Consider the following 25,971-nt stretch of genomic DNA (forward strand, 5'->3'; position numbering starts at 1 on the left):
GGACTTAGTGACTGAACAACAACGCACAAGTGGTAATTTCAATGCTTCATTCTTCCAACTGAGTCCATCTGACCATTCCCTACTTTTAATTGAACTGCTCTGGGGGTAGATTTGAGAGGGCTGAGGTATGAAAGGAGTTTAGGGTACAGGAGAAACCCACAAAAAACAAGGCTGACCCTGTTTTAACAGCTTTGATATAACTATTAATTGTACCAAGACTTCATTTACCTGACTCAGGGAAATAGGTTTTTCCTATTGATGTTGGTGTTACCAGAATCGACACAGTGCCAGGCCATAAGACACTGAATAAATACTTACTGATTAAAAAGGATGAATAATGAGATTGAGATGATGATAATGATCATTTATAAGGTTATAATGACCTCACAAAAATAGGCATAATAGGAGACACAATTCTTTTGAATTAAGCCTGAATTTCCTGAGTCAGACTTGATATTTTTGTATGTCTTGGAGTCGTATTGCATCCATACAGAGACATATAAAAAGATGTGGAGATGATCAAATACAAAGTTAGGCCTAAAGAGGGTCACCCTGGGAATAATGGGGAACCCACCGGTAAGGATCTCCCTGATGGAAGACAAGGACATAAAACCCTGAGGCCTCAGTCACCCAACAATACTCTTCACCCTGCAGACTTCCACATTCACCAACTCTGGGATTAGAAGTGGGGTTAATGACTTTTTTGCTCTTTTTTGCCATTTCAAACCATTATTCCTCTCTCTTCTAAAAAAAAAAAAAATCTAGCACCTATCCTGGAGAAACTTCTCACACACGTTAACTAAGAGACACATAGAGACACATAGAATAATAGAGAGAATCTGGGATTATAAGCCAGAGTGGTCAAATATGTTGGTGGCAATTCCTATGGAGACTACCTTCATGCAGTGAAAGACAAACAGCAGTGACATGAATCAACATTTTCGTGCTGATTTCACTTACGAATCAACAAACGATTCACTGAGAGGGGAAGAAAAAGCCACAGAGAGAATTCATGCAGTCTGAAAATTTTATATAAAGTTCAAAAATATGCAAAACCATGTAGAAGTAAAAATGAGGTGAGTAGTAGTAGTGTTAGTTGCTCAGTCGTGTCCAACTCTTTGCCATCCCACAGACTGTAGCCCACCAGGCTCCTCTGTCCATGGGATTCTCCAGGCAAGAATACTGGAGTGGATTGCCATTCCCTTCTCCAGGGGATCTTCCCGACCCAGGGATTGAACTCAGGTCTCCTGCATTGTAGGTAGATTCTTTACTGTTTGAGCTACAGGGAAGACCTAAATATGAGGTGAACCATAAGCCAAAACGAGGGATAAAGTGAAGTCTCCCAGTCGTGTCTGACTCTTTGCGACCCCATGGACTGTAGCCCACCAGGCTCCTCTGTCCATAGGATTTTCCAGGCAAGAGTACTGGAATGGGTTGCCATTTCCTTCTCCAGGGGATCTTCCTGACCCAGGGACTGAACCCTGGTCTTCCGCGTTGCAGGCATACACTTTACCATCTGAGCCAACAGGGAAGCCCAAAACAAGGGATGATAGGCACAAATACCAGGCTAGTGGTTAACTTAGTGGAGAGCTGGGGAAAGTGCAACTGAAAGGGGCATTGAGGGTATTTAAAAGGTACCAGGAATGTTTTCTTTATTTTTTTTCGACTCCCAGTTTCATTAGTTATAAAGTGGAAATACCGTAAGCAATCTTGAGGGCGATCACTGTAATGAGACTTGAATTTACAATATTGCAAAGTAATTAGCCTTCAATTAAAATAAATCAATAAATTAAAAAAAAAAAGAGCTTAGTACAGAGCCCACCACATAGTCTGCACTCCATACATGGTCACTAATACCACTGGTAGTTACTATTATTCACTTATCATCAGCATCAAAGTGCAAGGGATACTCAATTCACTACAGTTATAATTCTTACTAGGTAATGTTCTTGAGGTTTTATATATCCATGATGTATGGTCTTCTGGGTATTAAAACATTTCATAATTTTAAAAAATTTATTACAGGGACTTCCCTGGTGGTCCAGTACTTATGCCTCTGTGCTTCCAATGCAGGGGGCACGGGTTTTATGCCTAGCTGGGGAACTAAGATCCCACAGGCCTTCCAGCACAGCCAAAATGATAAAGTAAGAAGTAAATAAATAAAATAAAAATTGATTACATGAATAAAAAATTCCCCAGCATATCTCTTCAGACGATTTGCCCTCTGTTCTTCCTTACTACAGCCAGCCACCATTTTCCTGATCACTGTCCCTCCCATACTTGACTGACTACAGGCTCTCCTGTATCACTCCTGCCCTCAGTCTCAATGATTTCAATAAATGAAACATCTACCCCCCTAGCTTCTCAGTTCCTTGATGTCTTTACCTCCAAAGAGCTCCTCTCCACTGCAGCCATCTATGCTCCACCATCCTACTAGGCACCTCCTCCATAAAACCTCGCTTTCAAACATCTCACTCTCTACCTACCAATTCCTGTCTTTCCAGCTCACCTCTTTTAATCCCACCCATTAATTCTTCAACCACACCAGGCCCTCTGCAACCACATTTACCAGGATGCAGAAGGCCTGGAAAACTGACACACTCATGGTGGGGATACACACACAGTTACACATTTATAAACACTTTGGAAAACAGTGTGCCAGTTTCATAAGTTAAACATACCATAGAATCCAGCCACTCCACTCCTAGGTATTTACACAAGAAAACAGAAAGCATGTGTCCATATAAAGGCTTATCTATGTATGTTTATAGTAATTTTATTTATAACAGCCCAAACTGGAAATAATCCAAATGTCCATCAACTAACTCATTTGATAAACGAACTATAGTATGTGCACACCATGGCATACAGCTCAGCAAAAACAGGAACAGGCTACTGATACACACAACCATGAGTGAGTCAAAATAATCATGTCGAACAAGAGAAGTCAGAGAAGAAGAATTCGTATTGTGTGATGCCACTTATATAAGTTAGTAGAAAATGCAAGCTTATCTGTAACGACAGAAGGATCAGTAGATACCGAGGGGGTTGGGTGTGGGGAGGAGATGGGAGGGGGGATAACAAAGGGTCATGAGGAAACTTTTGAAGAAAATGGACATCACCACTATCTTAATTGTAGTGATATTTCACAAGTACATATATGTCAAAATTGATCAAATTGTATGGACTTTAAACACATACTAGTCATCTTACATTAATAAGCAATTTAATGGTAATTTTTTTTTTTTTTTGGATAATCCAGTTTTTTAATGGTCAAAATATTTGAATAGATACTTCCCAAACAAGGTAAGAGAATGACCAATAAGCAAATGAAAAGATGTTCAATAATATTAGTCATTAGGTAAATGCAAATTAAAACCACAATGTGGTATCAGTTCATACTTAATATAGAACGGTTAACATTAAAAGGATTGACAATACTAAATGCTGAGTAGAAAGCAAATCACGTGGAACCTTTATACACTGCTGGTGGAAATACAAAATGATAAAGACAATTCAGGGACTTCCCTGGTGGTCCAGTGGTTAAGAATCTGCCTCCCAATTCAGGTTCGATCCCTGGTCGGGGAATCCTACATTACTCCAGGCAACTAAGTCCACATGCCACAACTAGACAGAAGTCCGTGCCCTGAAACGAAAGATCCCCTGAGCTGCAACTATGACCCAATGCAGCCAACAAGTTAATAAATAAATGTTTTTTTTGAAAAAAAAAATTCAATAGGGCCCTCAGCACTGCTGATCCGCTGTGTCTGTAACTCTCTACCATACTTACTTTCCACTCTCAGAGATGACTCTATTTCACTTCCTCCTTTCTTCTCAAATCTCACTGTTCCTTACTTCCAGCTATGCTTGACTTCTCATTTTATGGAGAAAACAGACTCAATCAGATATCTCCTTGGTCATCCTTATCCTCCCAACCTACTAATTCTCCCTTCACCTGTATCCATAGACTGTGCCTGCCTTCCTTTCTTAGCAGATGAAGTGTCTGTGCTTCTGGCTAAGGCTGGCCCATCCCTGCATGTCTGGGTCTGTCCCCTGTTCCACTTGAGGACCTAGCTCTGCACATCTTCCCTCTTCCCACTGCACTGTCTGTTTCCCCCAACAGACCAATAGGGTTATTCTCACCAGCACACAAACATCCTGAAATATCTTGCACCTAAAACACACACAAACAAAACCTCCTTCCATCCTTCATCTCTCCCCACTAATGCCCCGCTATCTGAAACCTTTGATAACAAAACTCCTCCAGCATTGCTTTGTCCCTTTTATCTCCACGTTCTTGCCTCTCTCTCTTGAACCCACTCTAATCAGGCCTCATCCTCCTCAGTCCACTGAACCTGACCTTAATCAAGATTACGGACGAATTCTGCATAGCTAAATCCAATGTCCAAGTCACAGACGCTTAATTTGAAAGTCACATTCCAAATCATCTTCTCTTAATGATATTGTCAGATTCTGTTTTCAGTGCCTTCTCTCTGAAATGTTTTCCAGTCACTCTGCTCAGCTCCTAGAAAGGCAGCACTAGACTATATGCACTGCTTGAGAGCAGAGGTTAACTTTTAATCCTCTGCTAGAGTCTCCATGCTGAGACTAGAGGCAAGGACAGAATAAGAGCTGAATAAATACGGGCCGAATGAATGAACATCGGCACAACGAGGACAGGCTCAGGTCAGAGGTGGGGATGGGCTGATGGGCAGTTTGATTCTTGTTATTCATGGTAGTTACATTCTATAAAGCTGCAATGAACACGGAATGAATGAATTGTGAACAGCTGCCCCTGGGGGGAAATCAGGGGTCAAGTTCCTGCAGCCTCTCCTCTCAACATTTTCATCAGTGATCAATATCTAACTCTGTTTTATACATATAAGGTGTCTGTCTAAAGACACCTTACGTGATATATACTGTTGATTCCTTAGCATAGAACTCATGGTGACAGCACTGAAGTTCATGCTTGAATAAAGCTCATCTAACACTTCATTCGGCTCATCACCGCCTTCTTGTATGTAGGAAACAAGACAGCACTTCGGTGTTCTGCTGGGGAGCCATTTTAAACAGCAAAATCACCAACGTGAGGGACAAAAATTTGAAAAACCTGGCAGCAAATGGACTGTAAAAGGGACACTTGTTCACAGGATGAGAAATCTGAGCTGAGAATGTGGCTCAGATGACCGCTATTTCATCACTCTGCAGGTCAGGGAACAATCTGGATAGCACCATGAAAATTGGATTCAGGGTTACAAATAAATGTCAGTGAGTAGGTAAGTTCACAAATAGTTAGGATCAATCCTCTCTCCCTACCTCTCTGGGGCGTGTGCAGTGCAGGCCAGAGGCTTTTCTCCTGGGTCCGCCCATGGCTGTGTGGGCTGCACCGTGCAAGGGATCAGGTAGATGGTGTATTCCCCGGAGTAATCCTTCCTGGAAACAAGCAGGCAGATTATGGTTAGAGAGATGGATTTAGAGATTATTTACTTACCCAGAAACACCCTGACTTCAGTAGACAAGTTTTCAGATGATACTTGTGCTCAGCATCCAACCGAGAACTTCAGGAGTCTGCAGACATGATTTTCAGGAATTCATCACACTTGTGATTGTTCTAACACACTTCAGAGTACTAGCCAGAGGTGTTAAATAGAATTCTTTTCATTTATTCAAGTCCTTTCCATGAGAAATGCTGAGAAAGGCACATTGTTGATAAAAATCTAAAAGGCTCCCATGAGGGCAAAACAGACCTGGCCACATCCTTTTTACACCCCAGTGAAATTGACTTGACAACGTCTGTTTAGTGTTTCTTGCTGACTGACACCCTGTTACACATTCTGGACTGCAAAAACTTTCGTTTACTGAGATGTGACTGAGCCAGCAGCTGCTGCTGCTCTGATTGAAAAGGTAGTGAAGGCCTAGGGGTTAACTAACCCCATTCTAGAGACGGCTGCCACCCCCCACTTCATTAGCATTCAGTTTCAGGATTTCTCTCCCAAACCCTCATCCTTTAAATGAAGTTGAAGAACAACATCACTTCTCATTGGAGATGACTTGCTGAGAATTTCCGTGTTTACAGTGGGGCATGAGATTCTGTAGGTTGTGACCCTGAGAGTACAGAGCCTTGGTAGCCCTTACCTACTTCATTTCCCACACTTGTCATCCAGCAGCCCAGCCCCTGGCAGGCTGCCTGAAAGGCAGCCAGATAGCCAGAAGTGGCAGGAAGATTCTTCAAGGGCCTTGGGAGGCTGCCACTCATTGAATGAGGAGCTCAGGGCTGTGAATCTTAATTCTAACTAGCGTGATTTGTGATCAGTCCTCACTTTCTCCATATTCCTTCTTTGACCATTTCTTTGGCATTATTTGTGTCTGTTTATTAGTAAAGTGATAGCAAAGATTTAGTAAACATAAATAGCCAGCTTCCCTGGTGACTCAGGCGGTAAAGAATTTGCCTGCAATGCAGGAGATCTGGATTCAATCCCTGGGTCAGGAAGATCCCCTGGAAAATGGATTGGTTATCCACTCCAGTATTCTTGCCTGGAGAATTCCATGGAAAGAAGAGCCCGGCAGGCTACAGTCTACGGGGTCACAAAGAGTTGGACACGACTAAGTGACTAACACTTTCACTTAATAAATAAATAAGTAAATACAACTTTCAGGACACAGCCTGGGGTCAGTTTAGTGAGATGGCCCAGGCTGGAAATGGGGAGACAGTCTAACCCTGCCCTTGCTTTGCTTCTGCTATGGCTGTACAATTTTAGACAAACCAGGCAAATTTTCAGGGCTTAGTTTCTAAGCCTCCTTGTGCCCTGGAAGTTTCTATGTCTGTAGGTCTGTATGTCTGCAGTTTTTTCACTCGATCCTTATCTTCCTCCAAAGCTGGAACCAGCAGGAAATGAGATCTTGTACACTATCTTTGAATTATACAAAAATTGACCTGTGTAATGTGAATAGTAGCTCTTAATAGAAATACTTAATTAGGCAGAACTGTCCATGCCTGACTCCTGCTTTCCAAAAGTTAGGCCATTGCAAAGTAGAAATAGAGACACAGATGTAGAAAACAAATGTATGCATGACAAGGGAAGATAGGGATGGGATGGGATGAATGGGGAGATTGGGATTGATATATATACACTATTGATACTACGTATAAAATAGATAACTAATGAGAACCTATCGTATAGCTCAGGGAACTCTGCTCAGTGTTCTGTGGTAGATGAGAAATGGGTTAAACTCATTTTTAAGCGGGGTAGATGGGTTAAATGGGAAGGAAACCCAAGGAAGAAGGGATATATGTATAGGTGCTGCTGGTTCACTTTGCTGTACAGCAGAAACTAATCCAACATGGTAGAACTACAATACTCCAATTAAAACAAAAACAAAAAGGCCAGATCCTGTTGTTCCTCCCCTCGAACCTGTAGTGGCTCCTATTGCACTAGAGTGAAAAAGTCCACGCACTGGCCTTCAAGGCCCCACAGCAGCCCGACCCTCTCTCTTGTTACCCTCTTCATCCACTCCATTCAAGCCACCGAAATTTTTGTCAAACTTTGCCAGATACCCCTTCCCCCAGATAATCTGCATAGTGAGCTCCCTTGTTTCCTTCAAGTCTTTGCTCAAATGTACCTTCTTAATGAGGCCTAGGCTGAACTTCCTAACCAACAAATTACAATGTCTGCCACTCCTGATTCCCCTTACCCTGCTCCCGACCTTTTGTTTTTCCATAGTGCTGAGTCGGGCAAGCCTTAGCGACTGAACAACAACATCACCTTCTAACATGTGATACTGCACTCATTCATTATGTCTACCCATGGGTGCAGAGATTTTTATTTTGTCCACTGATGTATTCTTAGTAAAAGTTCAATAAATATCTACTGAACAAATGAATGCAAGACAAATGGCATGGTCTCCCCAGGCTGCAGTCCTATGTTTCCCACCCCTGTATATGAGTTAGGTCAATTTCCTGACTATTCCTGCAAATATGCCCAACACAGTCTGGAGGTAGGTTTTTAATCCTGTGGTTCTTTGCCCCTCTTTCCTGAAAGCTAGAAGTCTCCCATCAGTTGCTCAGCTTCCCCGAGAAGCCTTGGCCAGCTCCCCCGCCGCTATGGTCTCCCAGCCCTAAGCAGCTGTGGCCTGAGTGCTCAGCGTGGCTCATGGTGTACACAGCACAGAACACTTGGTGTTATTCTTTGCTTTGCCATTTATCTGTGGATTTAACCTCCTTACTGCAAATGTTATCTCATAAAGGATGCTTATTCAGGAACTACTATGTGCTAAACCATGCAGTTCTGGGGCTTACCCTTGAGAAGTTCACAATCTAATGCAAATGGGACTCAGAGCATTATAATATGCTGAGCTGTGTTATAGTGAAAGCTGGAACAACACACGAACCAGGAGGAGGAGCTTCTAACACAGTATGCAGAATCAGCAAAGGTGTCTGGGAAGGGCTGGTATCTGAGCTGGAGCTCAGAGGAGTTTGAGATGTGCAGGAGGAAAGGAGCAAGAAGGGTAGGTGGATTATAAAAGCACAGAGGTATGGATGGGCTGGTGGATTCAGAGGTTGGGAACACATGTGGTTAGAAGGCTGGATTTGAGGCACGGCTTAGAGGGAAGGATATGGGTCCTGCTCAAAGAGCTGGACTTCATTTGGTAAGCAGTGGGGAGTCATCAAAGGATTTAAAGAGGACCATTTCTCTGTCTATAAATTGGGACAAGTACATGCACAATCTCATGAGATTCTAGGAAACACAATAAAGGTTATTTTGTTATACATTGATTTCAAAGGAATCAGGATGTACAAGTAAAACCTGATTTAAGACCAAACATTTGTAACTAAAATAAAAATTTTAAAAATTATTCTTAAGACAATTTGCTACTTTTTAATTGCAAATAATAAGATTTTCATGCTAAAGATAGGTACTAATTTCATGACCTACAAAATGGGGCTAAGAATATTTACTATAGGCTCCATTATTCTTTTAATGGTAAAAGTTTTTATTTTTTTTTGTCCTATTCTTTCCTTTTACAAATGGAATAGCTGACTGTATTTATTCCAATCTCATTCTACCTCTATGTTGGGTGTAGGAGAAGACTAAATCTTGTTACTTATTTTTCAGGACACTGAATTGTAAGGGGTGACATCTGGACCTGATAACTAGTGATCCTGGATTTTGTACTGGTTGTGATCACTGGAATGAAATTTCTTTATTATACTAAGATATTAGTTGGACACATTTCCCAGCCTCCTTTGCAGGTAGATATGCCATGTGACTAAGTTCTGGCCAATGTGATGTGAGAAAAACTGATGTGCACCCTGCCTATTCTTACCCTTTAAATAAGGGTGATCCCTGTCCAATTTATACATCAGAAACTAATCTGAGCTACATGTATTTCTCTAGTTGCCAGATGGCTACTTCTGTCTATCCCACTTTTAAAATAGAAGTTTTAAAAGTTTTCTTCTAGCTTTTGAAGAAAAGCCCTTAAAGAAACAGAAAACATTTCAGATTTATCCCTGAACTCCATCCTGTACTCACCTGTTATAAGAGCTTGTAGCTCTCCAGAGCTGATAAGGGGAATCGAAGGTCTGAGCACTCCATAGGAGCTGCAGGTCAAATTCAATTCCTCCGAGGTGGTCTGGAGTCAGTATGAACGATTTCACATCAGGGAGGGTGTGGTGCTCCATCACAAACTGTCCTATTTCAAGAGGAAACACACAGACACTTATTTGTAAGTGCTTGTGGTCAATCCCCTACAAAAGCCTTGGAAATATCAATTTCAGATTTAAAAAATCTCATTTAGGACCACTCAAGTCCTTTGTGGAAGGAAGCAATTGTAAACATCCTTAAAAAGGTAAGGATTACTCAGCAAGACACCTCCACTCTTTTAAAGTACAGTCATTTAGTGTCATGAATAAATAAAAGTAGGGAAACTATTCTATGTCGGAAAAAGAAAAAAAGTAAAAGTTAGTCACACAGTCGTGTCTGACTCTGTGATCTCACGGACTGTAGCCTGCCTGGCTCCTCTGTCCACGGGATTCTCCAGGCAAGAGTACTGGAGTGGGTTGCCATTTCCTTCTCCAGGGAATCCTCCCAGGTCTCCTGCATTGCAGGGAGATTCTTTACCAACTGAGCCACTAGGGTGGCTCCTACTACATTAAAAGAGACTAAAGGGGTATAACAGCCAAAATGGAACGTGTGGATCTTGACTGGATTCACTTTTGTTTTATATAAATAGATGCAAAGCAAATATAAACAAACATAAAAGTAAGTGTAAAAGACATTTGTGGGACACAAATGGAGGGAACACGAATAGGGACTAGATGTTATTGGATCGGTATGAAATAGCTTGGCCACAGTAATGCTATTGTGATGTGTAAGAGAAGGTCCATGTTTCAGGAGGTGTCTGCTGAAGTACAGTAGGTCCCCTGCATATGAATGAGTTCTGTTCCAAAAGTGTGATCGTAAGTCCAGTTTGTTCCTAAGTCCAATGAAGTCATCCTAGGTATGCAACTAACATAATAACTGGCTATATAGTATTGTACTGTAATAGGTTTATAATACTTTCCACACAAATAGTACATAAAATGTAAACACAAAACATAGAAAATATTTTTATTCTTATAGTACAGTACCTTGGAAAGTATAGTAGTACAGTAAAATGGCTGGCATCAAGTCAACAGGCAAAAAGAATTAATGACTGGAGGAGGGAGAGGAGATGGGAGATGATAGCTCTAAAGGATCATCAGCAATAGGAGATGGAAGGCAAGCAGCAATTTCACTCATGCCTGATATTGATGGTTTAGGTTTTGGTTTCTTGCTGGAACTAGATGCACGTTTGCATCTTGAAAGGTTCGTATGTAGGGGACTTACTGTATTTAGGGTAATGTGGCATGATGCCTACAACTTATCTTCAAATGATGTGACCAAAAAAATGGGAATGTGTGTGTGTATGTATACATACATGCACATAGGAAAATGTTAACAATTGTTGGCTTTGTTCTTCATTGTCCTATTCTTTCAACTTCTCTCTCTGTTTGAACATTTCTTAGTAATAAAAAAAAAAACTTGAGGAAAAGAATGGCACTGATATTACCTCTGAATTTGGCATGGGTCTTGAATTCAATAACCAGACGGCCATCCTCTCGAATGTAGATCCTTATTATCTGAAGCCTGGCAGAGAGCACACTGTCCGTCTGGATTCCTGAGCAGGCAACCATACACAGAACATTTAAGTGAAGGCTTGGAGAAGAGCTCCCAGACAGTAGCCTACACATGAGTTACCCCAGGGACACCTCTCAGTAGAGCCACATGCTTACTTGAATGTAACTTAGGACAAATTTACATACTTGCATGAACATAGAGTCTATTTGGAAAAGACCCTGCTGCTGGGAAAGACTGAAGGCCAGAGAAGAGGGTGGCAGAGGATGAGATGGCTGGATAGCATCACCAACTCAATGGACATGAATTTGAGCAAACTCTGGGAGATAGTGAAGGACAGGGGAGCCTGGCGTGCTGCAGTCCGTGGGGTTGCAAAGAGTTGGACATGACTTAGTGACTGAACCACAACAGAGTCTATTTAGAGACATGTGCCAGTCAGCATTGTAAGACAGCTCATTTTATTTGGTTCTTTTTTCACAATTCTATTCTTCTGACATAGTCTTTACACCTGCAGATGCCACTTAGAGCAGGTACAGGGTCCCACCTCAGAGCTCAGAAAAAAATGGTCCCTAAACCTCCTTACTATTAACTTTACACCCAGATGTGGTTACAGCATGTCTGCTTCAGGCTGTATTTTCTTTTCGTCACCAGAACATCTTTTAGGACTTAACAGAACCATAATCAATGTTCTGGTGGCTACACTTTGTATTGAAAGCAATAAAGAATTACAGGTTAGCTTGTAGAAAGCTAGTTACACATGATAGGACATGAGTCCACTGTGGCTTTAATAAGAGCAATTGTGATCATGATAACCCATAGAGTTCAATATGACCAAAAACTAAAGGGGAAGCAAAGAAGGGGGAAAAGAAAGTTTAAAAAACCCCCAACTCAAGAATTATCTGACTCAGACTGTGAAAACTCCCTGGGGTTATTTCTTATAAGAAATATAATGTAAATAAATGATTTGAACATAAACCATTTAACAGAAGGAAGGACTGTATTTTCCATTAGTAGAAGTGAAGCCTCATCTAAAGAAATCTACTCAGATGAAGTAACTGCCTCCGATCAAGTAAATCACCACTAGGGATGGAGAGAGGAGGAATGGGAGCAATACAAAAAGGGGAAATGAGCTTGGGGTTGTGTTTGAAGTAGAGGACACTGAAAATGGGAAAAAAAAATTACAAAAAATCAACTCCGACCCATTGGAGTGCATGGAGAGAATCATGGCGTTTTAAGGGACATTCATGGAGCGGCAGTGGGAGAAGGTGGGTGGAGGGAGGCAGAAGAGAGAGGCCTGAGGATCTTAGCTGAACGGTCGTTAACCACCCAGGCCCTGGGGGGACCTCATCTCAAGGAGACCAGTAACATAGACAAGCCTGAGGTGAAGGTCATTGAAAAAATTCAGCATTGCAGTCTTTGAAGTACAAGTAGAGTTAAAATTTCCACTTTTAAGGATGCAACAAAAGAGCAAACTCGATATCAAATGAATAAAGTAGCCCAGGTTATTCTTGATATATTTCTCCATTTCTGTGTATCTGATTTCAAAACTCTATTCTCCTTAAACAACATGAATCACATCATTTTTACCTAGGAGAAAACGAACATGACTATATTCCAAAAGAACACACACTCATTCAAGCCCCCGAAGGGGCAGTATGGGGCTTGTCTATCACTTGCCATCCTCTACTCTGGGTCCCTGGCTCTCTGGACTGAATTTATTGTAATGGTGGAGGCCTTCCAGCATTACCATCTATGGACATCAGTTTTTCTCAGAAACCACAGATCTGTATCCTTTCTATACTTTATGTGGCTCTCCTTTGACTATATATAGGACAACAGGATGAGGAATGAAGCTACCGTTAAAACTCAATACTTAAACAAAAAACAACTGTTGCTTAAGCATAAGGTAAGACCTGTTAAGACGTCAGTGAGTATACCTGTTCTCCAGAGAACAGTGTCATAGAAGAAGGAGAACTCCATCTCGGTGTGGTGCTCCAAGGAGGCCCAGCCCCTGGGGGCCGTCACGTAGATGTAGGACACGAAGAGCGGCACGTGCACGGTCAGGAAGGACTGAGCCGAGTCTCTCACCTGCAGAGCAAACGGGGTGCAGACAGAGAGGGTTATTTCTCCCCAGGATGAAGAGGTAGGTGAGCATCTCATATCGGTTCAATCTTCATTCACTCATTTAGCCACTTATTCAGTATTAATCAAGCGCTCATGATTGTGCCAGGCACCAGGCTAGGAACTGGGTCCTTAGCAGTGGGAAACAACTAAAATCCCTGCCTTAGGGAACCTACAGTCTAGTAGGGGAGATATATAAATGTGAAAAATAAAGGGATGGGAAGTGGTCAGGATGCTTCTTTCGATAAGATAATCAGAGAAGACTTTTTCAAGGAGGTAACACTTAAAAACACTTAAATTTTTTTTTAATATTTATTTTTATTTACTTATTTTGGCTGAGCTGGGTCTTAGTTGAGGCACGTGGGATCTCTAGTTGGAGCATGTGGGATCTAGTTCCCTGATTACGGATGGAACCTGGGCCCCTGCATTGGGAGTAGGAAGTCTTAGCCACTGGACCACCAGGGCAGTCCCTTAAAAACACTTTTGAAGTATGAGAAGCTCTCCCTCCACTGATCATTCACTGGAAGCTTTGGCTGAGATTCCTAAGGCATCACAGTTATTCCCAAAGTATCTGGGCAGATCTGGGATCTACTGTTAGCACATAGTCACGGGCTGACTGTAGTTTCCAGAGAGCCATAGGAGAGCATAAAGCAGCCCTAAATGGGAGGATGCCCGTCATCCTAGGATGAACGTGAGGCTGACTTGGATGTCTTAGTGAGTACTCAGACCTTCTCCAACAGGAAAGAAGGTCATGGGATTTGGATATCATACCTATGAAACTTCCCAATGGACAGTTCACAGTCAGATAACTTCCTATCTCATTCAATGCTTTGCTGAAATAATTTTGAAAAGGCAGCACACTATACTTCTAAGAGAACACTTTCTAAAGGAATTCCTTTTATTGCCATTAATTCGGCTCTATTATTTTCATTTTACTATTCAATTAACAAAACTTAGATTGAAACATAACAAAATATGAGCAGACGCCTTCATGGAGAAGCTGTGTATATGAGCGAGGGAGTTGGTTTATTCATTTTTGAGATGTATATTGTATTTTCCATCATAAAAACACATTTTCTTTATAACAAAAAAGCTTCATATAAAACAATTATATTTCATCATTGGCCAAATGTGATAATACATTATGGAACTTACATACAGTTTTGTTTGAATATACGATGTAACATGTTTCCATGGGTAGTTAAGGGAAAGAGCCAAATGCTTTATCAATATTTATGACATCGAAACTTTATTTTTCCAAAGTATTCTTTCATATTCATAGTTGTCAGGGATTTAAAGTTGGATGCCAAGTTCTTCAAAAGGCTCCACTAATTCCTTATGCACTTAAAAATCTTTTGTGAACATCTTGCTCTCCCTTCTTTAGAAAATTTTCCAATTTTATCTGGATCTCATATCATGCTCTGTCCCCTTATGTACAGGCTTTACTAAATACATTTGCCCTAATTTCACCATTGCTGATGTTAGAACCTCCATAAATTTTCTAGCTGACTGGTAAAATTATTTTTTCCTCTGTTTCTGTTTATTCGCCATTAACCTTCATATTACTTATTAATCCTTAGGAAAAAACAACTCATAAATATTTACTGCACAACTCTTTTGTGCTAGATGCTGTCCACCTTGAGATTACTAGTGACCATTTCAGCTGAGGTTCAACAAAGTTATGTCTTGTCTAATTCTGCTGATATTTGATAAAGAAAGATATGAACTAGGGCAGGTTTTAAGTTGTACACTCTACCATATACCACTTGTTTCATCTATTTTTAAAGAAACAGACAGCAAAGAAGTACTTCTGTGGTATGTATGTATTGCTTTAAAAAGTGGGACATATATAATAAGAATTTCTTGTCTTTGTGATTTTTAAGCATATTCTGAATAAAGATATCCAATACTATAATTAAAGTCAGGGAGAAGAAAGAATAATAATTTTTGAGGGGCCAAAGGAGGAACCAATCACTGAGTTTTGCATATTTGAAAGTGAATGTAGGTTATGCAACTGCAGAAGCACAAAGGAAACCTCAGAATGCCTTAAAATTCTATTCAGTAGAGGGCGATAGTGTATACAAAATGAGAATTAACCAAACCAAGAGGCATCTCAAGGAAACAAATTTTAATCAAAGAAACTTTCCTAAAATGATTATGCATAGGTCCCTCTATAGGTTCCCCTCTTTCAGTGTGGTTAAACCTGATTTGAAGTGAAAAACAAATATTTGATTTTCTTAGTTCATTGAGATACTCAAAATTGGGCAGCACCTGCTTTAGAATTGTTTTTCCCATGAGGATGCATTAGCCTAGTACCTTTGATATTAATGGCCCTCCTACGACTGTGATTTCTCACTATGTTTTATTTTGTCAGGCTTTCCTAGTGGCTCAGACGGCAAAGAATCTACCTGCAATTCGGGAGATCCAGGTTCGATTCCTGGGTTGGGAAGATCCCCTGGAGAAGGGAATGGCTACCCACTCCAATATCCTTGCCTGTAAAATCCATGGACAGAGGAGCCTGGTAAGTTAGAGTCCATGGGGTCACAAAGAGTCAGACATGACTGAGTGACTAAGACTTTCTTTTACTACTGATGTTTAATGACTACTAAACATAGGTTTGGAATAGGTATCACAGCAAGGTGTTTTAAACAGTTGCCATGATGCTTGGAACAAGAGTGCCTTACTTGTCTGCTGAAAGATGGGGAGCTTCTGTCATTTTAACTCATTTCCCCATGTGAGGAGGACACGTCGACTTAGTAATAACCTTCCCATCAAGGTAAACCTTTTTGACTTTCCAAAATATGCATGCTCAGTTGTGCTGGACTCTTTGCAGGGCCATAGACTGTAGCTCACCAGGCTCCTCTGTCCATGGAATTTTCCAGGCAAGAATACTGGAATGGGTTGCCATTTCCTTCTCCAGGGGAATTTTTCTGACCTGGGGATGGAAACTTTGTCTCCTGCATTGGCAGGTGGGTTCTTTACCACTGAGTCACCTGAGAAGCCCTTTCCAAAATACACCCAGAGGAAAAAACATACACCTAGAGAAGTAAGACTATCAGATTTTTTTATAAATGTGCCAGACAGCTAATTTTCTTCATCTTAATTTAAAATTTTCCACATTAATTTTCCAGTTAGCTGATTGAGAGGACTTTGGGGGACTTGCTCTAGCCTTGATGCTGCTAAGGTCTCTCTTGCAGGGTTTAGAAGGACGAGTCCCTTGGTTGGTGCAGTTCTGGGAGCAACTGGGTGCTAAACTGCTTCAATTCAATGAATGAACAAGCTTTAACATGATATCCAGGTGCATGCAGCCTTCAGACAGACCTCTGGGGCACCCACCTGGAAGTCGGCGGTTACAGACCCCCCACAGACGTCAATCAGCTCTGTCATGTCATAATAGGCATCAAACGTCCAGACGCAGCTCTTCAGGTTTAGGTGTTTGTAGAGCTGGATGGTCTTGGGCTCCCGCACGCTGGAGTCAAACTGGAAGGGGCGGTCGTAGCCAGGCCCCAGTGCCATGCTGTCGTGGATCCTGTCATCCAGGAACCCTGCCTCTGCGGAGGAGCGAGAAGCAAGGAACAGTAACTCAGTCTGTGGACGTACCCTTCACCAGCTTCCCAGGAGCTGGGAGGAGAGGGAGGGTGGACACATCCTTTAGACACACAGAGAGAGCTTTCCCTTCCTCTGAGATGACTAATAGAGCACCCCAGGGCTCCCAGGCTTCCCTGGTGGCTCAGACGGTAAAGAATCTGCCTGAGATGTGGAAGACCCGGGTTCGATCCCTGGGTTGGGAAGATCCCCTGGAGAAGGGAATGGCAACCCACTCCAGTATTCTTGCCTGGAGAATTCCATGGACAGAGGAGCCTGGCAGGCTATAGGCCATGGAGTGGCAAAGAGTCGGACACGACTGAGTGACTAACACTAACTAACTAACCAGAGCTCCCAACACAAGCTCAGTGAGGAGGCGAGGGGAGCTTGTCATCTTGCCTGTTGCCACGTGATAAACAGAGTGACTGGGTTCACAGACCCAGGAAAGATGCTGCAGGAGCCAGGCAAGAAGAGGTGAAAGGATGAGACCATAAACGAAGAAGTCAGTGCCTGGTGGCCCTATGTATCTCTTGGAAAAGAAAATACCGTAAAGCCTTGCCTGTCACACCTGCCCAGTCTGGTTCTATGTTTCACAATTAGTCCTTGAAGAAATGGATTTACTATACGGAGAATCTGTTGGTGAATTATTCTTTTTCAAGACTGATTTTTTTTAAAAAATAGCTTTTATGGGGAGCCAGCAAACAAACATCTGACTACCCTCCCCCCCCAACCCGCCTCCTATGGTTTCTGAACTCTTGCAGAAAAAAAAGTCTTAATTCTGTGTTAATGAGTAAATAGCTCGCTAATGATGCTTGACTAAGCTTCCCTTGCTACAGGCAAAAATTATTGGATCAAATGCTGCCAAGCAACTGAACTGTTCTAAATTAAGGAAGACCTTTATGTAGAAGAGAGCTGAATACGACACAATTTTAGAATATTAGGGTTAAACTTTGTATGGTCCTGAAAGCAACTATGATATTCTGAAAGAGCTGATCCATTTCTCAGAATGTTTGACACCAGCACACAGCCCTCTGCACCACAAGGACTAGGGTGTCAATGAACATGTGTTGAAGCTAATCGTGTTTAAGTAGGAAGAGGTACAAACTTTCAGCCTATAGACATGGTATGTTTCTTCCACTAGTTTGCATGTGCGGACCAATTAAACTTTCATCGGTAGCCCAGTGACTTAGGAATCATTTACACTCCACTAACTCCTACTGTACCAAGACCTCACTACCCAGAGTGATGCTTAATGAATATGGAAGAGCACATGAATGCTTTCCTGTCTTCAAAAACACTGTTAAATGATTCATCAGTTGCAAAGGGAAGAAATGTGCATTCAATGTGCACTTGCTAAGGTGAATGGAAATGGACAGGATTCTTTGTAAACTAAAACGTCTGCCCTGGTGAACACGGAGATGTGCTGCCTCAGCTGTCAGTGCCCTTGGGTCTGGATCAGCTGCAGAGCCCCAAGTCACGCATTTGCTCGAGCAGTCTGCCATCCAAGGACTGAGTGAGGTGGGGCAGAGAGGTCTGCCCACTGGGGCTGAAAGCAGGACACGTTGGACGGCTGGGCTCTCTCCAGAGCTCCCTGTAAGAACTGGTTGTGGCTTCATTGGCCACACTGCAGGCTGACTTCTCCCTCTGCCCAGTCCTGCTTCCTCCCCTTCCCTTTAGGAGATGTGGAACCCCAATAAACATCTCATACCCCAAGCTCCACCTTGGCTACTGCTCCCGGAGAACCATCCTATAATATCTACCATCATGCAGGAGCTTTATAAAATGCTGAGGGAATGGGAACCAAGTGCAGGAGAAGGAAGGAGCTAAAATTGACCAGGACGGGGTTTTTAAAATTGTCGACACATTCAATCCCTACCTTGTTTGGGAGCAATTATTCTTCTCATGTGATAGATAAGAAAGCAGTTGGCTCAGAGCTGTCCCAGCTATTTTTGTTCAGTTGTACAGGCAATGGAATAGGGACACGAACCTGTCAGTTTGATTCCAAGGTCCTTGTTTTTTTCCTATTCATGTCACTGTCCAAGCTGCCTATGTTTGGCTGCTTGCTGATGAGCAAATCCACTAACCATGCAGATTTTGAGGACCAGAAAACATGAAAAGCAGAGTTCACTTAGCCACATCCCTAAGGGTCATCGTGCTGGGCTGGGCACACTAACAGGGACGTCTCCCCTCACCTGAGATGCCTCTCAGGTCCCGGGTGGTGACGAGATTGGAGCAGACGTGTTGGTGCCTGTAGATGGACTCAGACAGAAGAAAATGCAGGTTGTGCAGTGGCATGGTGGAGATGAGTGGCAGCATTCCATCCTGGTGTGGGATCTGCACGGAAATGTGGATTCTAGGTGGAGAAAACGAGGGCAGAAATCAGTGCTTTTAGGCGCCTGCTGTAAGCAGCTAGTATGGCACACTGTGTGACCGTGTGCTCGGTTACTCAGTCACGCCTGACTCTTTGAGACCCCATGGACTGTAGCCCACCATCTCCTCTGTCCATGGGATTCTCCAGGCAAGGATACTGGAGTGCGTTGCCATGCCTTCCTCCAGGGGATCTTCCCAACCCAGAGATCAAACCCTCACCTCTTTTGTCTACCTGCATTGGCGGGCAGGTTCTTTACTGCTAGTGCCACTTGGGAAGCCCCTAGTATGGAACATTGCTTTCTCATAACTCAATTTGTCTTCACCAATGAATTTACCAGTTTTTTTTTTCCTGAAGCTTTCCATGTAGGAGTTCTCTCTGTACATGAGGCTACAATGTGCATGCAGGGTTATTCTCCTCCCTCCAGCCCCTGGGAGACCCTCCAGACTCAGGACTGATAGCAATCGAGAATCATAGATTTTTTGTGTGTACAAGAAAAGATAACATCGCAACCATAAATTATAGCTTTCTTCTGCTTTAAAAGGAAGCTTTGTTTCCTCATGCGCTAGAGGCGAGTCGATGGTATAGGCACAGCTGAATTTCTCTGTTACAATGAGTGTCTGTGGAGATTGTGGAGGGTTGCCACAGAATTTTCTAAAGTATTTGTGCCCAAAATACATCACTGAGCTCTTAAACTTTAAGGCCAGTATCCCTACCCAGGAAAAGAGCCTAGAAATAGTAATACTCCACTATTCAATAGTCTTGGGGCTTCCCAGGTGGTGCTAGTGGTAAAGAGTCCACCTGCAATGCAGGAGAACAAGAGACGTGGATCCGATCCCTGGGTTCGGAAGATCCCCTGGGAGAGGGCATGGCAACCCATTCCGGTATTCTTGCGTGGAGAATCCCACGAATGGAGGGGCCTGATGGGCTACAGTCTGTGGGATTGCAAAGAGTCGGATGTGACTGAATGACTAAGACACGCATGGTGTCTCCCCAACTTAAAAAGCCTTCCTTTCCCCACCAGCAAGTTCTAGCAAGGCCACCAGCCCTCACTGGCCTCAATCTGCAGCAAGCTCTGCCTTGAACTACATTCTTCTGCCTTTAGGTGCCTTTGTACCAGGAAGTCTGTAACTTATTTATATTAGCTGCTATTTCTTGATGCTTTTAGAGTCTGTCTTGCCTCCCCACCAAGAGGGCAAAGGACCATTTCCTTCACTTCTTGTGTTTCTCCATAGCATGTAGTACACAATTCTAAATAAAATATGAGCTTAATAAATACCGGTTAAGACTGCAACACAACAAAACTGTACTGAGGGCCTGCAATTTTTTCACTGTACAAGTTTAAATTTTCAGCATGTTTATTGAGGGTGCATTGTGAGTTTTTACAGCTTGTCTCCCAGAACAAAGACTCTTGTTTTAAAGAGGAATCAGAACCTCAGAATATGAACAGAATGGCTCTTTTTGTAAGGTACGGGGTCAGTAGTAACCCTGGACACTTCTCTTATTGCTTTTTACAAAAATAAATTTCATTCTATTAGAAAAAAGAGAAGGATTTGCATATTTTTGGCTCCATGTTCAAATCTGTTTTTTTCATGTAAATGAGCCCCTTTATCTGAACTCAGTTGCTCATAAAGGCATGCACATAAATACTATCAGGTTTAATGAATATGTATAACCTACCTGAAACCTTTTTTTTTTTTATGGTATACAAAAAATGAAAGCATCCATTTTCCATCAAAATCATAGGGCACAGGAAAAAAAAAGCATATCTGCCCACTGATTTATAATTCACCAGTGTTGTTACTCATTTGTTCACTGGGTACTTAGTGAGTGCCTCTTAGGTGCCAAGAAGCACTGTTCTAGGCAGAGGGGATGCAAAATAAACAGTCATGGTCCCTGCCACCATCATCTCCTGGGTGGGGATGACAAGGGGAGAATGAATAATGATAACACTCTCAGAGAGGCAGACGTGGGTGCCAGAAAAGTGGGAAGTAAAAGCTTCCAAATTAAAATGGGGGAGATGATGGAAAAGTTCCTAGAAGAGATGCCATGGCTTCGGTATGGTAGGACAATGGGATTTAAGAACATGGACTGGAAGGGGCGGGGGAAAGCTGGAGCCAGGAGGAGCCACATGGCAGAGGCAGGTCACCTAAGAGTGCTTGAAACCCTGAGGAAGCTGCATGTGATTCCCTGTGGGTGGACTGACAGGTGAAAATAACAAGATGAAGGAAACGAGGCTAGCAAGATTGACAAGGGCCAGATATTAGGGCGCGTTTGAAGAATGTCAACTTTTTATGAAGCATTCATCACCATTATTCTTATTTTGCAGAAGCATCACTCACTGATCTGTCCCACCTAGAAAACACACAAAACACAGCTGGGGACTCTCTCTGCCATCTCCTCATGGAAGGCACCCCCCGCCTGACCTGTTGGGATGCTCCTTGTGTTTGACATCCAGGTACTTCAAGGTTGCGATGAAGGACTGAGCCTGGAAGCCTCGGGCTGCCCCAGCCACCACCGGAGTATGGCAGATAGCACTGTCTGTTCCGATGGTGACAATGTTGCTCCTCAACGGGGTCCCCACGTGGCCCACCTTGTCCACAGCCTTGGCCACACAACGTACATGGAACCTCCGGCTGAAGTAAATGCTGTCCAGAACCTACCAGAAGAATAAAGTACCTCAAACACATGGATACTGCCTCACCAGCTCCTCATACTGTGTCTTCTGGATGATAATCTGTGGTAACCTGTGAAGACCACTGTCAGCTGAAAACACTGCACAACCTAAAAGCTAAGAGTTATGTTTTATACAGCAGGCTAAACTGAGGACTTAAGCCCGGGCCACAGCATCTTAGAAAACTGTGAGAGACTGCTGGAAATGGCAACCCACTCCAGTATTCTTGCCTGGAGAGTCCCAGGGACGGTGAAGCCTGGTGGGCTGCCGTCTATGAGGTCGCACAGAGTCGGACACGACTGAAGTGACTTAGCAGCTCCAAAGAGGAATGCGAAGAGCCAGGGTATATATTAATCAGAGTTTTTGCAACAAAGGCCAGGTAGCTGGAACATCAAAAGATGACTGTTAAAACTGGATATCTCAAGTTAAGGAATTTTGCACTTTTCCATGTATGGGAAGATGAAATAGTTTAGGCTCACTGAAATCATTCCTTTAATAGGCACCTCAGCTATCAGGGGCCAGTATCCTGTGTTTTCTCATCCTGAGTCTCCCCACTGGCTGCAATGGCTGATGCTGCAACATCCTTTGCTGACTGACATGGCAGGCTGTATTCTTAGCCCACACCATCCATTACCCATCCATTTATCCACGTATGTGTCCACTGATCTACCCACCTATCCATTCAATCACCACCGAAGTATTGCTTTCTGCCAGGAGCCAGGCATCAGGGACCGAGCACTGAGTACTTAGAGCCTAGGGTGGTAAGCCAGGTAATAAGCAAGTAGACAAATGTGGAGCAAGAAACTAGAGATGACTGATTCCCAAAGACACTTGTTCTCTTTACATATTAGGTTCATAGAACTACTTAATGATTTTTCAGCCCTTCCAGCAAGACTTGTTGCCTCTAAGTCACTTTTGCTGAGGGCATGGTATCAGGATATAGAGGAAAGACACTTCTTTTCTAGGAGTTCTTAGTTTTCTTTCCTCCCTACTGCCATTCCCTCCCTTAACTCCCCTCTAATTACTAAGGGTTACAATAACATGGTGGACTTGAAGTTGAGAACTTGGCCTCTGACACCTACTGGCCTTGAAAGTCTTTCTATAGATTCTCTCATGCTCCAGACACACAGAATCCATGAGTGCTTAATGCAGTCTATGCAGAGGTAACCTAGGTCTCCAAAATTGTCTAGGTTACTAGTGCATTGACATAGGGAGGTAGATAATAAGCAAAACTCATTAGTAGTTCTGTGCGCCACAGACTTCCCACAAAGCAATCATACAGACTTATAAATTCTACCATGGAAACAATTTTCACTGAAGTCCATTAAAAATTGAAGAAGATTTTTCCATTAAAATTTTTTTAATTAGCTGCCACGACTTTATTTATTTACTTATACATGGACTTCATTCAGAAGGGATTTGAGGCATCTTACAAAAATGCACACAATACAACAGTATTAAATAAATAATTGAAGAAATGAAGGCAGAGCAGAGGAAGCTGGGGTAAGAGGATTAGTCACCAGTTCATCACAAGAAGGCAAACTGAAATATAAGGTAAAATCATAAACTTAGTTCAGTTCAGTTCAGTCACTCAGTCGTGCCCAACTCTTTGCGACCCCATGAATCGCAGCACACCAGGCCTCCCTGTCCATCACAAACTCCCAGAGTTTACCCAAACCCATGTCCATTGAGTCGGTGATGCCATCCAACCATCTCATCCTCTGTCATCCCCTTCTCCTCCTGCCCCCAATCCTTCCCAGCATTATAAACTTGGTACCTGTTAAAAATGTATATTTGGCTCAAATCAAACCAAATGCCCCTTCACAGGTTTGTTGAACAGAGAACAAGGTATTTATGAAACAATAAGCTGTTAAGTCTTGCCATTTACATTTTTAATAATAATAAAGATAATTTAAATTTGAACTAGGTTAAGAATTCATCTTCTGGCCTTTCTGAATAAGCTGTGCCAAAGACAATGGACATGAGGAACCCACTTTATCCAAAGCCTCCCACGTACGTCTAACAGCTTTCTTCCACTATCTACTCAAGACGGTTCTTTTTAAAATTTTACTTGTTTATTTATTTTTGGCTATGCTGGGTCTTCATTGCTGAGCATGGGTTTCCCCTAGCTGTAGTGAGCAGGGGCTATGCTCTAGTTGTGGTCCTTGGGCTTAGCTGCTCCTCAGCATGTGGAATCTTCCCAGACCAGGGATCGATTGAATTCGTCTCCCTGGGAGGTAGGTGGATTCCCAACCAGTGGACCACCAGAGAAGTACAAGGCACTTGTTAAAGTGAGAACAAACTGTGCATTTGTAGGGAAAAATCTAGAAAAATTAAGTCTGAAGAAAATCTCTGATTTTCAAAATTATTAAATGCACTCATTTCAGTCAAAAATCACTGAGTGCTTACTGGGTGTCAGGCGCTCTGTGGAGCCTGAATCTCCAGTGCTTTCAGTTCTTTCTTTGAAGAACATCATTGGTGCGATGAGCAGAGTCAGAATACTGGACTGTTTCCTGAGGCTGGGAAAACCACGGCTGCGCATGGCTCCCTGATGGTGGCAGAAGTGTGCATCTGGCCTCCTAACTCTCTGAGGACAGCAACGACATTCCGAACCTCTTTTCATATCTTCCCACCGGGCTTTGAAAAATCAGTTCAGTTCACTTGCTCAGGCCTGTCCGACTCTTTGCGACCCCATGAATCACAGCACGTCAGGCCTCCCTGTCCATCACCAACTCCCGGAGTTTACCCAAACCCGTGTCCATCAAGTTGGTGATGCAATCCAGCCATCTCATCCTCTGTCGTCCCCTTCTCCTCCTGCCCTCAATCTTTCCCAGCATCAGGGTCTTTTCCAATGAGTCAACTCTTCGCATGAGGTGGCCAACGTATTGGAGTTTCAGCTTCAACATCAGTCCTTCCAATGAACACCCAGGACTGATCTCCTTTAGGATGGACTGGTTGGATCTCCTTGCAGTCCTAGGGACTCTCAAGAGTCTTCTCCAACACCACAGTTGAAAAGAATCAATTCTTCGGCACTCAGCTTTCTTCACCGTCCAACTCTCACATTCATACATGACCACTGGAAAAACCATAGCCTTGACTAGACGGACCTTTGTTAGCAAAGTAATGTCTCTGCTTTTAAATATGCTATCTAGGTTCGTCATAACCTTCCTTCCAAGGAGTAAGAGTCTTTTAATTTCATGGCTGCAAGCACCAACTGCAGTAATTTTGGAGCCCAAAAAAATAAAGTCTGACACTGTTTCCACTGTTTCCCCATCTATTTCCCATGAAGTGATGGGACCAGATGCCATGATCTTAGTTTTCTGAATGTTGAGCTTTAAGCCAACTTTTTCACTCTCCTCTTTTTCACTTTCATCAAGAGGCTCTTTAGTTCTTCTTCACTTTCTGCCATAAGGGTGGCGTCATCTGAATATCTGAGGTTATTGATATTTCTCCCGGCAATCTTGATTCCAGCTTGTGTTTCTTCCAGCCCAGCGTTTCTCATGATGTACTTGCATATAAGTTAAATAAGCAGGGGGACAATATACAGCCTTGACGTACTCCTTTTCCTATTTGGAACCAGTCTGTTGTTCCATGTCCAGTTCTAACTGTTGCTTCCTGACCTGCATACAGATTTCTCAGGAGACAGGTCAGATGGTCTGGTATTCCCATCTCTTTCAGAATTTTCCACAGTTTATTGTGATCCACACAGTCAAAGGCTTTGGCATAGTCAGTAAAGCAGAAATAGATGTTTTTCTGGAACTCTCTTGCTTTTTTGATGATCCAGCAGATGTTGGCAACTTGATCTCTGGTTCCTCTGCCTTTTCTAAAACCAGCTTGAACATCTGGAATTTCACGGTTCACGTATTGCTGAAGCCTGGCTTGGAGAATTTTGACCATTACTTTACTAGCGTGTGAGATGAGTACAATTGTGCGGTAGTTTGAGCATTCTTTGGCATTGCCTTTCTTTGGGATTGGAATGAAAACTGACCTTTTCCAGTCCTGTGGCCACTGCTGCGTTTTCCAGATTTGCTGCCATATTGAGTACAGCACTTTCACAGCATCATCTTTCA

The 25,971-nt window shown here is 42.7% G+C and overlaps 1 protein-coding gene across 1 annotated transcript in view; it reads right to left on the reverse strand.

Moving 5' to 3' along the window:
- FRAS1 (Fraser extracellular matrix complex subunit 1) overlaps positions 1 to 25,971 on the reverse strand; it is a 502,478-nt gene that overhangs the window by 13,646 nt on the left and 462,861 nt on the right. The window contains exons 64-70 of the mRNA XM_081584176.1: positions 21,654 to 21,886; positions 19,052 to 19,212; positions 16,611 to 16,825; positions 13,091 to 13,241; positions 11,089 to 11,196; positions 9,531 to 9,690; positions 5,317 to 5,433 (exon numbers count right to left, since the gene is read on the reverse strand). Coding sequence (XP_081440302.1) covers positions 5,317 to 5,433; positions 9,531 to 9,690; positions 11,089 to 11,196; positions 13,091 to 13,241; positions 16,611 to 16,825; positions 19,052 to 19,212; positions 21,654 to 21,886 — 1,145 coding nt within the window. The remainder of the gene's footprint in view (positions 1 to 5,316; positions 5,434 to 9,530; positions 9,691 to 11,088; positions 11,197 to 13,090; positions 13,242 to 16,610; positions 16,826 to 19,051; positions 19,213 to 21,653; positions 21,887 to 25,971) is intronic.

The sequence above is a fragment of the Giraffa tippelskirchi genome, chromosome 1 (assembly GCF_054371585.1).
Source record: "Giraffa tippelskirchi isolate mGirTip1 chromosome 1, T2T-mGirTip1v1.2.pri, whole genome shotgun sequence".
Lineage (NCBI taxonomy): Eukaryota > Metazoa > Chordata > Mammalia > Artiodactyla > Giraffidae > Giraffa > Giraffa tippelskirchi.